At 39.8% G+C, this 14880-nt stretch overlaps 1 protein-coding gene across 1 annotated transcript; it reads left to right on the top strand.

Annotated features, from left to right (window-relative positions):
• Window positions 1-624: 624 nt before the first annotated feature.
• Window positions 625-13754, top strand: LOC127648487 (serine/threonine-protein kinase BRSK2-like). The gene is made up of 19 exons (XM_052133192.1): window positions 625-1992; window positions 3658-3752; window positions 4178-4263; window positions 4405-4545; window positions 5905-6021; window positions 6101-6134; window positions 6276-6344; window positions 6580-6726; window positions 7122-7153; window positions 7272-7436; window positions 8468-8565; window positions 9397-9547; window positions 9844-9904; window positions 10742-11024; window positions 11345-11393; window positions 11800-11923; window positions 12025-12238; window positions 12323-12412; window positions 12540-13754. The coding sequence occupies exons 1-19, from the start codon at window positions 1905-1907 to the stop codon at window positions 12755-12757; spliced, it is 2262 nt and encodes a 753-aa protein (XP_051989152.1). The 5' UTR covers window positions 625-1904; the 3' UTR covers window positions 12758-13754.
• Window positions 13755-14880: the final 1126 nt, after the last annotated feature.

Consider the following 14880-nt stretch of genomic DNA (forward strand, 5'->3'; position numbering starts at 1 on the left):
TAAGATTGGGGCTCAATTTAAAAGGGATAAGTCACCCAAAAATGAAAGTTCTCACATCATTTACTCTCATGCCTATAAATCTCCTCCTATTGACAGCCTCGACCAGTAGGTGATGAGGAAGAATGTGAATCGCCAAAAAGCTAAATAAGAAGAATATGTATGCGTAAGTGAAAGTGGAGATTTATAGTAAAGAAGGACTTAACTATTTATGTGTTTCTGAACCACACTTGCCATTTAACTTCTGAAGACATGGATTTAAGTCGTGTGGGTTACTTTTATGTTGCCTTTATGTCCTTTTTGGAGCTTCAAATTTATGGCACCCATTTACATGCACTGTATGGACCTACAGAGCTGAGATATTCTTCTAAAAATCTTCATATGTGTTCTGCAGAAGAAAGAAAGTCATACACTTCTGGGATGGCTCAAGAGTAAATGATGAGAGAATTTTCATTTTTGGGCGAACTGTCCCTTTAATAATGTGCTGAATGAGCTCAAGGATAGGAGGAACCTGTTCTCGTACAGAAATGGGGGTGGGGGTATGACAAGCATGTTCCATGTGAATCACGTAAGGGAGGGGACGCAAGCAGCGCACTGAGCGTAGAACCCGGATGCTGATGTTGCTCTTATCGGATGAGAGAGTGTGAGAGAGAGAGCTGGGAAACAGAGAAAGGCCTCACGGACAGAGGGAGTGATATCCTGCATAACCGACTCTTGACCACAAGGCAGCCGCACCGAAAGGATTAAAGCCGAGCAGTTTCATGCGCCATTGACACAGAGTCGAGATTGAGAGGATGACTCCACGCGCGGTAGCCGAGGCGACGGGAGGAGAGGGCGAGAAGATGCTGTGATATGCACATAGCCAGCGCGAGAGGGAGGGAGAGAGCGCGAGAGGGAGGGGGAGAGGAGGCTCCTACGCTAGTTAAAGATGCTCGTTTTTTGACCAGGCATGTGTACTGCATGAATAGAGCAAGTGATTTCTGCCAAATAAAACCCGCTACATTTAGCGAGCAACATTGCAATGTACACTTGGGACGCGCGCGGGGGATTAACAGTTGGAAGTGATTGAAGACACTGGGGCTTTCCTTCGCGAAAGGGTGGCTGTTTTCTCCCTTTCTGTTCTCCCATATTTCCGGATGTGAGGCTTGGAATTGACAGTAGTTTTAATAGCAGACACAGGACGCTCATCCTTTACATCAAAACTTTGATTCAAATAAGACGAAACTCATAGTGCTGCGGAGCTCTTGACACATCATTGACAAAAGAGGGACACAATGCACTTAGATTAGAGCAAATAGGTGTCATAAACAAGATGTGCGGTTGTTTCGCAGGATAGATATGGCAAAGTTTTTAACAAATTGGCCACTTCCAGTTTGGCGATAATAACGGTAGACTAGCTACATGAGTATCTGTTTTAAAGATCCCGGCTAATTTAAATCGATGACTTTACACCAGTTTTTCCGAATATCCTTGATGTATTTTGCGGTCTTAAATAATCACAGTCATTTTACATTTTGCTATTATCAAAACGCTTTGTGAATAAGTCATATAAGATCGGCCCATACTGACAGCTTTAATCGTGGCCCCCTCCAACCAATATCACAGGCCCTTTAAACCGCAATAACAGCTGTAGTTCAGGGTATAGGCCTGGCTGGACGCGCAACTCATGATTTTTGTTTCTCTTTTATTTTTACAAACGGAAAATGTTACCGATTGATTTCCATCAGATGTTTGGGAGTAGGCCACGGCATTGACATCACGCCTCAGCATCCCTGTGTCATCGCTCGCCGTCTGTGATGTCTGTACGGCGACGCTATTACGTGAGCAGGACAGATTCCCGTGGATGCATTTTGAAAACGCACTGATTTACCCCAATATAGTGAGACATAAAAGCGCATTTGAACGAAATGTCCAGTAAGGAGTTGTCGGGGAGTCAGGCAGCTCAGTATGTCGGGCCCTACCGACTGGAAAAGACGCTGGGGAAGGGCCAGACTGGTAAGAGCATTTCCTATTTGGGATATTAGGACACAGTTAATGCACTCAGACAAATTCTGCTCCACTTCACACGCCTCATTACAGAATTAATCTATTGAACGGTCGCGTGTGTGTGTGTGTGTGTGTGTGTGTGCTGTGAAATTTTAGAGCTGATGAAATGAACTGGATGCACTAGGATGTATAAGGGAAATTGGAAAAGTATTTAATCTCTCTGAGTTTTTTGGGGGGGTCTTTTATGGCAGTTACAGTCCTATTTTTAAGCCTGTATGCGCTCTGTTGTTTGTTCTGAAATTAAAGGCCACAGAGGCATGCACAAAAGTGATGCAGGTCTATATACAATAAGAAGTGGACTATTTTTTTTTTTGGCAAGTAATAGATGCTGGCCATTAATGGTTTATGCAATTGTACAGTATGTACAGGTAGTTTTTATTTTATTTTAGTATGCCTAAGTCAATCTGATTTTTTTTTTTTAGTGCAGGAGTTTTTAAATGGACTGTGATCGCATTAAATGGTGCAGGGAAGTCTGAATGATGCAGATATCTGTGATCCACATTTAAGTTTGCACAAGCCTATCCCTTCTGGACTTAAAGGGATAGTTCACCCAAAAATGAAAGTTCTCTCATCATTTACTCACCCTCATGCCATCCCAGATGTGTATGACTTACTTTCTTCTGCAGAATGCAAATTAAGATATTTAGAAGAATATTTCAGCTCTGTAGGTCCATACAATGCAAGTCATCATGGTCCAAAACTTTGAAGCTCCAAAATTCATATAAAGGCAGCATAAAAGTAATCCATACGACTCAAGATGATGTGTGAGAGAGACAGGTCAAGATTGAATACATTTTTAACTATTAATCTTCGCTTCTGACTAGATGTCTTATGCACATCCATATTCGTATCACATAAGCGCTTTGGCATGCTCACATGAGAACTGACCCGTGTGCAAAAAATTATAAATACAAAAATATTGGAAGATTATGAAAAAAATATGGCAAATCTATATCTATACCTATTTTGCTTAAGGACTGTGTTCCTCCTCCTCAGTAAACAACACTAAGCTCAACCCTCTCATTGACGTGCGTAGGACATCTGGTCGGAAGCAAAGATTAATAGTTAAAAATGTTTTAAATCTTAATCTGTTTTTCTCACACACCTATTGTTTATCTTCAGAAGACATTAATTTAATCACTTGTGTCGTATGGAATACTTTTATGCTGCCTTTATGTGCTTTTTGGAGCTTCAAAGTTTTGAACCCTGTTGACTTGCATTGTATGGACCAACAGAGCTGAGATATTCTTATAAATATCTTTGTTTGTGTTCAGAAGAAAGAAAGAAAATCACACATCTGGGATGGCATGAGTGTGAGTAAATGATGAGTTTTCATTTTTGTGTGAACTACTCATTTTAAGTGGTCCTGTGTATACCTATAAGATCTTATGAAATTGATTTTGATTACGTTTGACATAATGGACCTTTTAACACATGAATACTGAAGTCACTTTGGTAAGATGGCTAGAGAATGTTAGTGAAGCAACATTATGGAAAGACTTGCTCTCAGTTGTGCTCAGCACACAGCATTAATATGTTGTTCTATTTTAATGTAATGTTGCCCTATTTTGGAATGCATCAATTGAAGGATGACTGTCTGTGTTCCTGTTGCAGGTCTGGTGAAGTTAGGAGTTCACTGTATTACAACACAGAAGGTGGCCATAAAGATAGTTAACAGAGAAAAGCTATCGGAGTCCGTTCTTATGAAAGTAAGTTTTGCAATCTCATACAAAGACAAAAAACAGCAAAGAATTTAGGCCACTACAAAACTTCTAAATTTTTTATTTTTTCTCAGTCAGTTCCTGCTTACACAGCGTTTTGTTATTTGCAATAGCTTTTCAATAACACTGCTGCAAAACCCAAACTACTTTAATAACCACAGTTTATGCTCTGTCTGCCCAAATGTTCTCTGCTAGTAATGTGAGGCTTTCCCTTCTATGCCATTTTGTCCATTTTGTTCTGTTGATTGTTTATATAATGATTCTATCAGTTAATTTCTAATTAAAAGTAATTCCTAATCAAGATACAATATGGTCATGCCTAAATCATCTTTGCTTTGTGTTTTTCTACATCAATTATTCCTTTTCTCTCTTCATCTCCTCTTCAATATTCCTCTCTCTCCCCATATCTGCAGGTGGAGAGAGAGATAGCTATTCTTAAACTAATAGAGCACCCTCATGTTCTTAAACTTTACGATGTGTACGAGAATAACAAATATTTGTAAGTACTGCTCTGTTTCTCTGGTCATGTCTTGTCTAAACTGACATTCTGCATTCTCTGGAAGTGTGCTTGTGTGTAGTGTACCATTTCGTGCATATCCATCTCTGTTTATGTGTTTAATGTCTTTCTCTTGCCTCTCAGATATCTAGTGCTGGAGCACGTGTCTGGTGGGGAGCTATTTGACTACCTAGTAAAGAAAGGCAGATTGACCCCTAAAGAGGCCAGAAAGTTCTTCAGACAAATAATATCTGCTCTGGACTTCTGTCACAGCCACTCTATATGGTAAAGGTTTATTAATATTTATGTTTTCTTTGATGCATGCACTGATTCACATTTAAATGTTGATATGGATACTGTAGCAGTGTTCTCGATGTATTGTAGCTATTCCTAACTTTTGGAATAGTTCACCCAAAAATGAAAATGATCTAATCATTTACTCACCCTCTGCTATCCCAGATGTCACGACTTTCTTTCTTCTGCAGAACATAAACAGAGATTTTTAGAAGAATATTTCAACTCTGTAGGTCCATACAACGCAAGTGAATGGTGACCAGAACTTTGAAGCTCCAAAAATCATATAAAAGCTAAAAAGTAATCCATAAAACTCCAGTGTCTTCAGAAACGATCCAGTTGGTTTAACTCCTTTTTCACGATAAATCATAACATCAGATGATTTTTCATTATCAGAGATCATGATTACAAGCACAATTACACTTCCTTGCTCATGTGTCAAGTGTGATTTATCTTGAAATCATGATCATGTCTTGAGACTTCAGTGGAAAGATTTACAGTGAAAACAGCATTATGTTTTGGTCTGTTCTCACCCAAAACCGATTAGATTACTTCAGAAGACATGGATTAAGCCATTGGAGTATTATGGATTACTTTTATGCTGACTTTATATGCTTTTTGGCACTTCAAAGTTCTGGTCAATGTTCACTTGCATTGTATGGACCTACAGAGCTGAGATATTTTTCTAAAAATCTTCAGATGTGTTCTGCAGAAGAAAGAAAGTAATTCACATCTGGGATGGCATGAGGATGAGTAAATGATGGGAGAATTTTCATTTTTGGGTGAACTATCCGTTTAAAGGCCACGAGAAGTGATGCAGATCTATATACATTAAGAAGTGGACTATATTTAGGCAAGTAATAGATGGTAAAAATTATTGATTCATGCAATTGTCTATTTAAACAGTAAGAACAGGTTTTTAAAATGATTTTAGTGTGCATAAGTCAAAAGTGTAGTCGATAGACTGAGTACTGAGTATTGCTGTAATTTGTTTCTAGTACAGAAGTTTATAAATGGACCTTGATCGCATTAAATGGTGCAGGGAAGTTTGAATGTTGCAAATATCTGTCATCCACTTTCCAGTTTGTACAGGCATGTGATACATTATGCGGTGATACAAGTGCTGGTGACTAAAGATTTAATAGAGGACATATGCTTTGTTTTAAAACATACTATTTATATTTAAAGATGCTTCTGTAGTTCCAGATTGTTCTGCAGCCTCTCAGCCTTCTTCTTGATGTTGCTGTTATTTGAGACTATTTTGCATTACAAATGGCATATATTACATGTAGATTGTAACTGTCTGTCAATTTTGTAAATTTTCACGGTCTGTCTTCCCTTCATTCCCAGCCACAGAGATCTTAAGCCTGAAAACCTCCTGCTGGATGAGAAGAATAATATCAGAATTGCAGACTTTGGCATGGCCTCCCTACAGGTTGGGGACAGCCTGCTGGAGACCAGCTGTGGGTCAGTACTGTGTATATTTGTGGTGGAATGCTATGTTAATAAAGATGAAGTATTCATTCTCTGTGTTATGTATCTGCAGATCACCCCATTATGCATGTCCTGAGGTCATCAGGGTAAGTTTGATGCTCTTAGAGGAGAAGCATCATCTGCTTTAACATATCTCACATAGATCATACAGATTCTATAACTCTCTTAGATGGAAATTTGTTCAAAAATCAGCCAATGTTTTTGTATTTATTTGGACTTTGTCACAGGGAGAGAAATATGATGGACGCAGGGCAGATGTATGGAGCTGTGGTGTTATTCTTTTTGCTCTGCTGGTGGTAAGAAGTTTGATTCTTCGTTCATCTTTCAATTTAAAATTTCTTCCATTTTTGCTTTATTTGAATACCTTATTTACATATTCTTTGCATCGTTTAAAAAAAGTGAAGGCTAGGTGTTTACTGTCTAAAAACCATCATTGGTTGTAAGGATATGGAAGCTCTGAAGCTACCTAAAGGAAAACACCTGTCTCTTGCACTCCGAAATGTGTGTGAATTGTAACATCTCACCATACAGGGAGCATTGCCCTTTGACCATGATAACCTGCGACAGCTGCTGGAAAAGGTGAAGAGTGGAGTATTTCACATGCCTCACTTCATTCCTCCAGACTGCCAGGCTCTCCTCCGTGGCATGATTGAGGTCAACCCTGAGAAACGCCTCACGGTGGGCCCCACACACACACACACCTGTGCTCTCTCTCAAACATCAAACAGCTTGTTCATATACACCAACTCAGTCAGGCTATTGCCATACAGTGCACGGCTAAAGCATCCAAATACTTACATAAACAAATATTTATAGGGGGTTCCCACAGTTATGGAAAACCTGGAAATATCAGGGAATTTTAGCATTGTAATTTCCAGATGTACAAACGTCATGGAAATGAATAAAATCTGAAAAACAAAATTTCTAGAGCAAACATAACATTTTCTGATATTTGTCATTAGTTTTATTGAGAAATCATGATCCACTGGAAAATTCATGGAAATTCATTGATTTAAAGCGACTCAGTAGTATGTATTTATGATCCTTCTTATTTTGTTTGTTTCATTTCTCAGTTGGAGGATATACAAAAGCACCCATGGTATCAGTAAGTATCACCTGAGGTATATGGTCATAAAAACAATTCCATCATCAGTCTTTGGTTGTCTACTACCCACAAGTCTAGTTGTCATTGATTTGTTTGTTTATTTGTCTATCTGTCTCAGAGGGGGCAGGAATGAGCCGTGTCCAGAGCAGCCACCCCCGAGGCGTGTGTGTGTAAAGAGGATTCTGTCGCTTACAGATCTGGACCCTGATGTTCTGGAGAGCATGCATTCCCTGGGCTGTTTCAGAGATCGTGTCAAACTCACCAGAGACCTGCAGTGTGAGGAGTGAGTCTAAACAACATATATATGTGTGGGTGGTCAGTCATATGTGACATTATGGGCAAACTTGAATCAAATCACTTTGGTCTCTCATTCACATAGGTGCACAAAAACATAATTTCATGTTGTAAATTAAAGAACAAACAAGATACAACAGCTAGAGATTTACAACTGTAGAAATTAATAGTACTTTGGAAAAACTGGTAGGGCTGCTAGGATCACAGTGACAACCACTGGGGTGAAATAATAGCATATAATGAGTTTAGTGAAATTTTAGATCCTTTGTTACTGTGATGTTGATTCTTCATGCTAGAGACGTAATAATTTTCATTTTTTAGAAACTTTTGGATTTTGTGCAACATAGCACATTTTTACAGCACAGGCCTATTCATAATGCAAGTTACGCATAGCATGCAACTTGCTCAAGTTCAGCTGTGCATTCGCTTTATTGTCTGTGCAGATATGAGCAATTTAATACAAGCTCAGTAGCTTTTGCTTCAATTTTATGGAGATGAAAGTGGTAATAATATATTTGTGTTGTTGGTGTTGCTGATTAATATATATATATATATATATATATATATATATATATATATATATATATATATATATATATATATATATATATATATTTATATAGGATGTGTTAGAAAAAGATTATTAACCCACTAAACTCTTTCAGATTTTTATTGCAGCTTAGATTGGGCAATCCTCAAAATACGATGACTGGATCATTTGTTTTATTCAAAGAAGATTTTTATTCTTCTAAAATATTGTTAGTGGATTGGTAACATGTTTTAAGTAGAAATGTTTAATTATCCTCAATATGCATAGCTTTCCATCAAAAACACCTCATGTAGTTTTGTCAGTTATTGAGTTTACGATATTAATACTGCTTCTGAACATGTATTCAGTGCTGCTGGAAACATCATAACCCCAGTGAGATCCTCTCAAAAATAATGCACCTTAATGGATTTGTTGGATTACTTAAGAAGTTGCAGAAGTTTTAGTGTCTCTTCCCATCTTTCTTCCCCCAGAGAAAACCAGGAGAAGTTGATCTACTATCTTCTGTTGGACAGGAAAGAGCGCTACCCTAGTTATGAAGATGAACATCTTCCACCCAGAAATGATATCGGTGAGCGCGTTTTTGTGAATCCTGTTGCTGTCACGTTCAAAGCTAGTTATTGAATACCATGAGAATTGTTGGTAACCTAGCAACCACCCTGCTGTTTTAGGCCTGAAAGTAAGCCAGCTTCCTTAAAGGGTTCTAAGTCAAACTTCAGTGATTTGTAAATGTAACATATTGAGGATTTGTTCCCCAAAATAAATAGATCAAGAACAGACTTGGATTAAAAAGGTATTTTAAGATGGACGGTCATCATCGTTAAGCGTTTGACAGGGGAGTCAGTCTACATTGTTGTTAGAACACTGTAGCAAGTTGGAGAACAAGTGGTGCAGATTTGATCATAGCAGGACTTCCTACTATATGTGCAGAAGAAATTGGTCTTATGTTGTCAATCTGGCATCAGTGTTGCTGACATGATTCTTGAAATGTTCTATTTATTACACTTATTTCATACACAGTTGGTGTAAAGTGGTTTATTGTTTTGAAAGGAATGTGTTTGCCTGGCTAATGATACTGTAGTTACTGTAATTTCACTTCCATGCCATGACCTGTCTTTCTTATCATAGCACATGTTGTATGCAGGTACTATTGACTACAGCATGTTGCATAGAAGCACTCAGTCTCATAAACACATTGAAAGGGATTTATTTAGCTAATTTCCCCTACTATCACTGTAATACAGATAATCTCCGCTGCGCTGCAGTCATAGTGATGTATAAAAAAAACAAACCTTAGAGTACTCTATCTGGGACAAAGTAAGGTTTGTCATAAAGTGTATACAGTAGATGTCTGTGTTACAGTGGGTGTATGTGTGTTATGCTGTTGTGGTTGTGTGATCAGATCCTCCCCGTAAGAGGGTGGACTCGCCCATGTTGACCCGTCATGGGCGCTGCCGGCCAGAGAGAAAGAGTCTGGAGGTACTGAGTGTGACAGAACAGGGCTCTCCGACACCTCCTCGCAGAGCACTGGATACCTCTGCACACAGTCAGAGGTACATGCAAATTGTTAGGCTTCATCTGAAAGCCTAATGTAACACTTGTGTCCTGATCAACATAATGTGCTTGTCAAAATAGCTTCCAAAAATGTGTCAGGAAAACGTGAAGAATTTTGAGTTTTGACTTTGCTAAATGAGCGGTTAATGGGATATTTAGAAATTCTTTCAACATTTACGGATTTTCATGTTGGTCTAAACCTGTATAACTTTCTTTATTCTGTGGAACCCAAAAGGGAGATGGTAGAATGAATATTAGGGACTGACTTGACTGGTATATCCTGTTGTTTTGGTAGGTCTCGATCAGTTAGTGGAGCTTCAACCGGCCTCTCGTCCAGTCCCCTCAGCAGCCCGAGAGTACGTTTCTTCACATCTTTCATTTACATTTACCATACAGATATTGGATTAGAAGTAATACTATTCTTTAGTGCTTGCTGTTGAAAAGAACCATGCTTGCCTTTGTTATTGTGGTATGAACAGCAAAGTTGAATTGGATTCAGTTGCACTTTTTATGTTCATCTACCTCATACTGTCATCATACTGGGATCATTATTCACACCAAAGATCATTCAGTTCTAGACACACACACAAACACACTTATACAATGATCATGTCTATAACCGTATTGCTTAACTTGCATTTTGCACAATTAATTAATACCCTAATAATTAAAACACTTGCTTACTAATTTACTATACATGTCACAAGCCTCTCAGAGAGCTATGCATTATTTTCCTAACTCTCCTCAGATAAATTTTTATGTTAATAATCATATAGCATAGCTTTCATTAACTCTCATTACCATTCTCTCATCTCATCTCTCCATTCCTCTTTTCCGCTCCGTCCTTCTGTTCTTTTTCTTCCATCTTGTCAGAGCCCAGTTTTCACTTTCAGCCAAACTGATGTCACCTCTGCTCCCAACACCCAGTCCAAAGACCCCAAACCAGGATGTTCTGCCACACCCCGGGCATCCCAACGTGCACCTGACCCAAAACCCAGACACTACCCTCCAAAGCACCCTCAGAGCGTCCACACCTGCAGTCTATGAAGTCCCTTCCCCTGCAGACTCCCCCGTCTCCTTCCCCTTCGCCCTCTCCGCTCCTCTCCCCTATCCCTCGCTTCTTCTTCCCTACTCCATCTGTCCTGAAGTCTGTCACTAAGACCATCTATCCTAACTCTGCCCATGTGTCACAGGTTACCCCACAGGGCTCCCCCCTCCCCACCCCTCTGGGGACCCCTGTGCACCATCCCCAGCACCCCCCTCCCACCCCACCCTCCTCTTCCTCCTCTTCCTCCTCCTCACGAGCTGAAGGGGGTGGTGGTGTGGGTGGTGGTTCCCTCTCCCTTACCCCACCCTCCAGCCCTGGGGGAAGTGGTGGAATGGCTTCCAGTAGTTCTGCCCACTGGAGGACACGCCTCAACTCCTTCAAGAACAACCTGCTGGGTTCGCCACGCTTCCATCGTCGAAGACTACAGGGTGAGAGAAGCATTATCCAATGTCGTAAAGGGATAGTTGATAGAAAATGGTCATCATTTACTTACCCCTGTGTTGTTCCAGACACAATTGACTTTCCTGCTTCTGTGGAACACAAAAGTAGTTGTTAGGCAGAATGTCAGCCTCAGTCACCATTTACTTTCAATGCATCTTTTTTTCCATACAATGAAAGTGTATGTTGACTGAGGCTAACATTCTGTCCAACACTTCCATTTGTGTTCTATGGAAAAAAGAAAGTCATGAGGGTGAACTACTGCCCTTTGACATGAAATGTTAAAAATGTCAATATTTTGTTTCAATAGTTCCTACATCAGAGGACATGTCAAGTTTAACCCCAGAGTCCAGCCCAGAGTGAGTACTTATAGGAACAAATCTGTAAGAGAAGTGTTTGCGACCCTCTTTATAGTGAAATCAATGCGATGTGTCTTTTGTTTTTATGATTCAGTGTGTTTGTTTTGAGGCTTTTTCGGCTGCTTTTCCCAGAATGAGTAAAACTCTAGGAATAAAGACAGATAAGCAGTTAACTTACACAGGCAGTATCATTTGCACACTTACAGAATTAGCCTTTGTATTTTCAAAGATAAAAGTTATTTTGAAATGGAGATATATCCAGATGATCAAAACAATTTATGATATTTACACCACTGTGCATTGCAAAACTCCTAAACTTGTATCATATGTAAAACCAAGAAACAATAACAATGCGTATTTATATGCTTATATACTTTGTAAGCCTCATCTTTATCTATTGCTGTAGGCTGGCAAAGAAGTCCTGGTTTGGAAATTTCATCAGTCTGGAGAGGGAAGAGCAGATTTTTGTGGTGATTAGAGACAAACCACTGAGCTCTATCAAAGCTGACATTGTCCACGCCTTTCTATCAGTTAGTATCTTTCCTTTCATTTCCTTCCTTCCTTCTCTGCCCTCCCCTCACCTCCCTTCTATGAAGATTCAAACTTCGAAACTGTCTCTCTCCCCCTTTAGATTCCCTCCCTGAGTCACAGTGTGATCTCTCAGACAAGTTTCCGGGCAGAGTACAAGTCCTCCGGAGGTCCGTCTGTCTTCCAGAAGCCTGTCAAATTTCAGGTTGACATCGCCTTCTCTGAGGGTGAGAGAGAACGAGAGAGAGAGAAAGAGAGAGACAGGGAGGGAAGGAGGGAGACTGGCATCTACAGTGTTACCTTCACCTTATTATCAGGTATTGTAAGAGAGAGAGAGACTGTGTAAAAAAATTAACGATATTGAAGTTCATAGAGATAATGCTATGGCGTCTCTTTCGCAGGTCCTAGTCGCAGGTTTAAAAGAGTGGTGGAGACCATTCAGGCTCAGCTTCTCAGTTCACATGACCAGCCCTCTGTGCAGGCACTTGCAGGTAAATGCGCCGCAAGTACACTAATACCCAAAGACAAATTTCAAGAAAATAAAATTTATTAAATTCTGTAAAACCTTAGCACAAAGCCCTCTCCTAAACTTGTTGTCTTCAATTCTTCTTTTTTCAGATGAGAAGAATGGACTTCCGTCTTGCCCACCCAGCACACCAACCCGTCAGAACTCTCGTCGCTCGGAGGGTGGGGGTGATCGTGGTGAGCGGGCAGAACGAGGAGAGCGAGGAGAAGGGTGCAGTATTGGGGGTAGTGGAAGTGTTCTACAAAGAAAAGGCTCTGGCAAGGATAATACCCACCTCCTTTCCTCAAATGGAACCCAGTCTCAGCCCTAAGTGAACTCTTCAGAATTGCTGTAAAGTGGGTGGGCACAAGCCCCTCCCCAGTTTTACTTTAGAGACCACCTGTTTTCACATCCAGAGATGATTAAAATTACTTCTCCGTCTGAGGAGCAATGAATTTGACATTCGAAAACAACAAGTTTTACTGCTTTACAATGTAAACCTCAGCTATAAAACATTTTATTCAGCAACAATACAAACAAGGAGTTTAACTTCCATGGCCATACCCAGTGATCTAATGTCGACAAGCTTATGGAGGAACAAACAGCAAGCGAGACAGAAAAGAATGTCTCCCAAACATCTTCATCACTGTCATCATCACTATTATCATGAGCAATGATTTATCAAAATCCATAAGAATATCAGAATGAGTTGTTCACCACATGGAGAACAAATTTTTTTTTTTTTCAGAGCAGGAATCAAAGTAGGAATCTACATTTTATAACCCCAGGATTCTACTTTTAGTTAGTCAAAGTCCTTTTAAGTGACTATACATTCATGAGGTAAGCACAGATTATGCCTCCTACCTGGAAAAATAGTATAATTTTTAGTGTTAAAGATATAGGCTACTTTAAACACTAATCATTCATACATGTGTAGTAGAGCTTGAACTCTTTGATATTTTGTAGATCAAAACTGTTTGACAAAATCAGCAGTGTTGGAATCATAGTGGAGAGCTGCCCACTTGAAGGTGCCCATACATTGGTCTGTTGTAATTGATCACAGTTTTTAGAGATTCCCAAATCCACTTCCCTAAGGAGGGCACAGAGGAATAAAGAGGCATCAAGACTTCCTATGACATGTTCATACAGAAACAGGACAAGAGGAAAATGATAGCCAGAATCAAACTCTCTAGTGTCATACAAAGTAGGGAGAGGAAAAGAAACTTGAAGGCCTCCATTTTTTAGCTGAGCTGCAGGGACGGATTATGTCTTGCAAAGGCCCTGGGGCCAATTATCTTAAAAGGCCCCCCCCACTCAAAAGTTGTAGAGCATGGGGGAGGGGGGGGTTCAAGCGAGGGGGATCGCCAAAATAGATCGCACAGCCTTAAAGCCCAGGGCACCCCCAGGCAGTCAAGGGCCCCCTGGGCACTGGCCCCATTGGCCCGGTCGGAAATCCATCCCTCCTGAGCTGTGTTTGCCATCAACAAAATGGGAAAAAACAAACAAATGAATGTCCAAAACAACAACAAAGAGATATTTCAATATTTTGCTTATTTAAAGACTTATTTATTGTAGTGATTTATTTATTTATTTATTTGAATAAGTTCAGGCTGTTAAAGGAAAAAAAATATTCCAAATATATTTTAAAAATGTGTCAAATTGTCCTCTTAAAAATAATTTAAAAAGTCCTAAGTTCTCTCATCTCATTTTCATTTCATTTCAAAAAACAAACTTCTCTCCCAAAGGAGAAAATTGGAGAACAACTCTGAGAAATCAACCTAGCAATGACTTCATGCCTTGGAAGTCTCCAACTGGGAATATATTTCTAAACCCTCCAGGATGTACAATGTAAAGACTGAAGTGAAACTTATAGAAGCAGAGGAACAAAACAGAGAGAAAAAGAGGGAATATTTAGCCCTCTGTGTTCACTCTCCATCTGTGAGAATGTTACCCAAACAAGAGCCCAAAGTTTCAGACTTGTGTGTGCCAGGCCAGACCTTTGCACTAAACGCGAGCAGTATTCTCTCTTTTTTCACACACAGACATGTACACACACACAGACACGTACACACACACACACACACACACACACACACACACACACACACACACACACACACACACACACACACACACACACACACACACACACACACACACACACACACACACTCACTCAATAGACACAAAATGACTGTCAATGAGAAGACTTTTCTTCTCAAAACTGATAATATAAAACAAAATGAATGATAACTGGACTTTGAAACTGGAATGCACTGTCCTAAAAAGAGAATTGTATTCAAACAAATAGTTGTCCCTTTCCTTGCCCACCCATGGGAATTGGTGAAGTGCTCTCTTAAGTGCAGACTCAGGATCAGTGGGGCTTTTTAGCTCATTAAGTTTAAGATCAGGTTGTGAATGGGGAAACCTGATCCTGAATATCCACTTAAAAGC

This window comes from Xyrauchen texanus, chromosome 8 (genome assembly GCF_025860055.1).
Source record: "Xyrauchen texanus isolate HMW12.3.18 chromosome 8, RBS_HiC_50CHRs, whole genome shotgun sequence".
Taxonomy (NCBI): Eukaryota; Metazoa; Chordata; class Actinopteri; order Cypriniformes; family Catostomidae; genus Xyrauchen; species Xyrauchen texanus.

Coding starts and splice junctions, on each gene's coding strand:
- LOC127648487 (XM_052133192.1), top strand. CDS start 1,905: ATGTCCAGTAAGGAGTTGTCGGGGAGTCAGGCAGCTCAGTATGTCGGG. Junction 4,264..4,404: donor TACGAGAATAACAAATATTT/GTAAGTACTGCT, acceptor CTTGCCTCTCAG/ATATCTAGTGCTGGAGCACG. Junction 4,546..5,904: donor TGTCACAGCCACTCTATATG/GTAAAGGTTTAT, acceptor CTTCATTCCCAG/CCACAGAGATCTTAAGCCTG.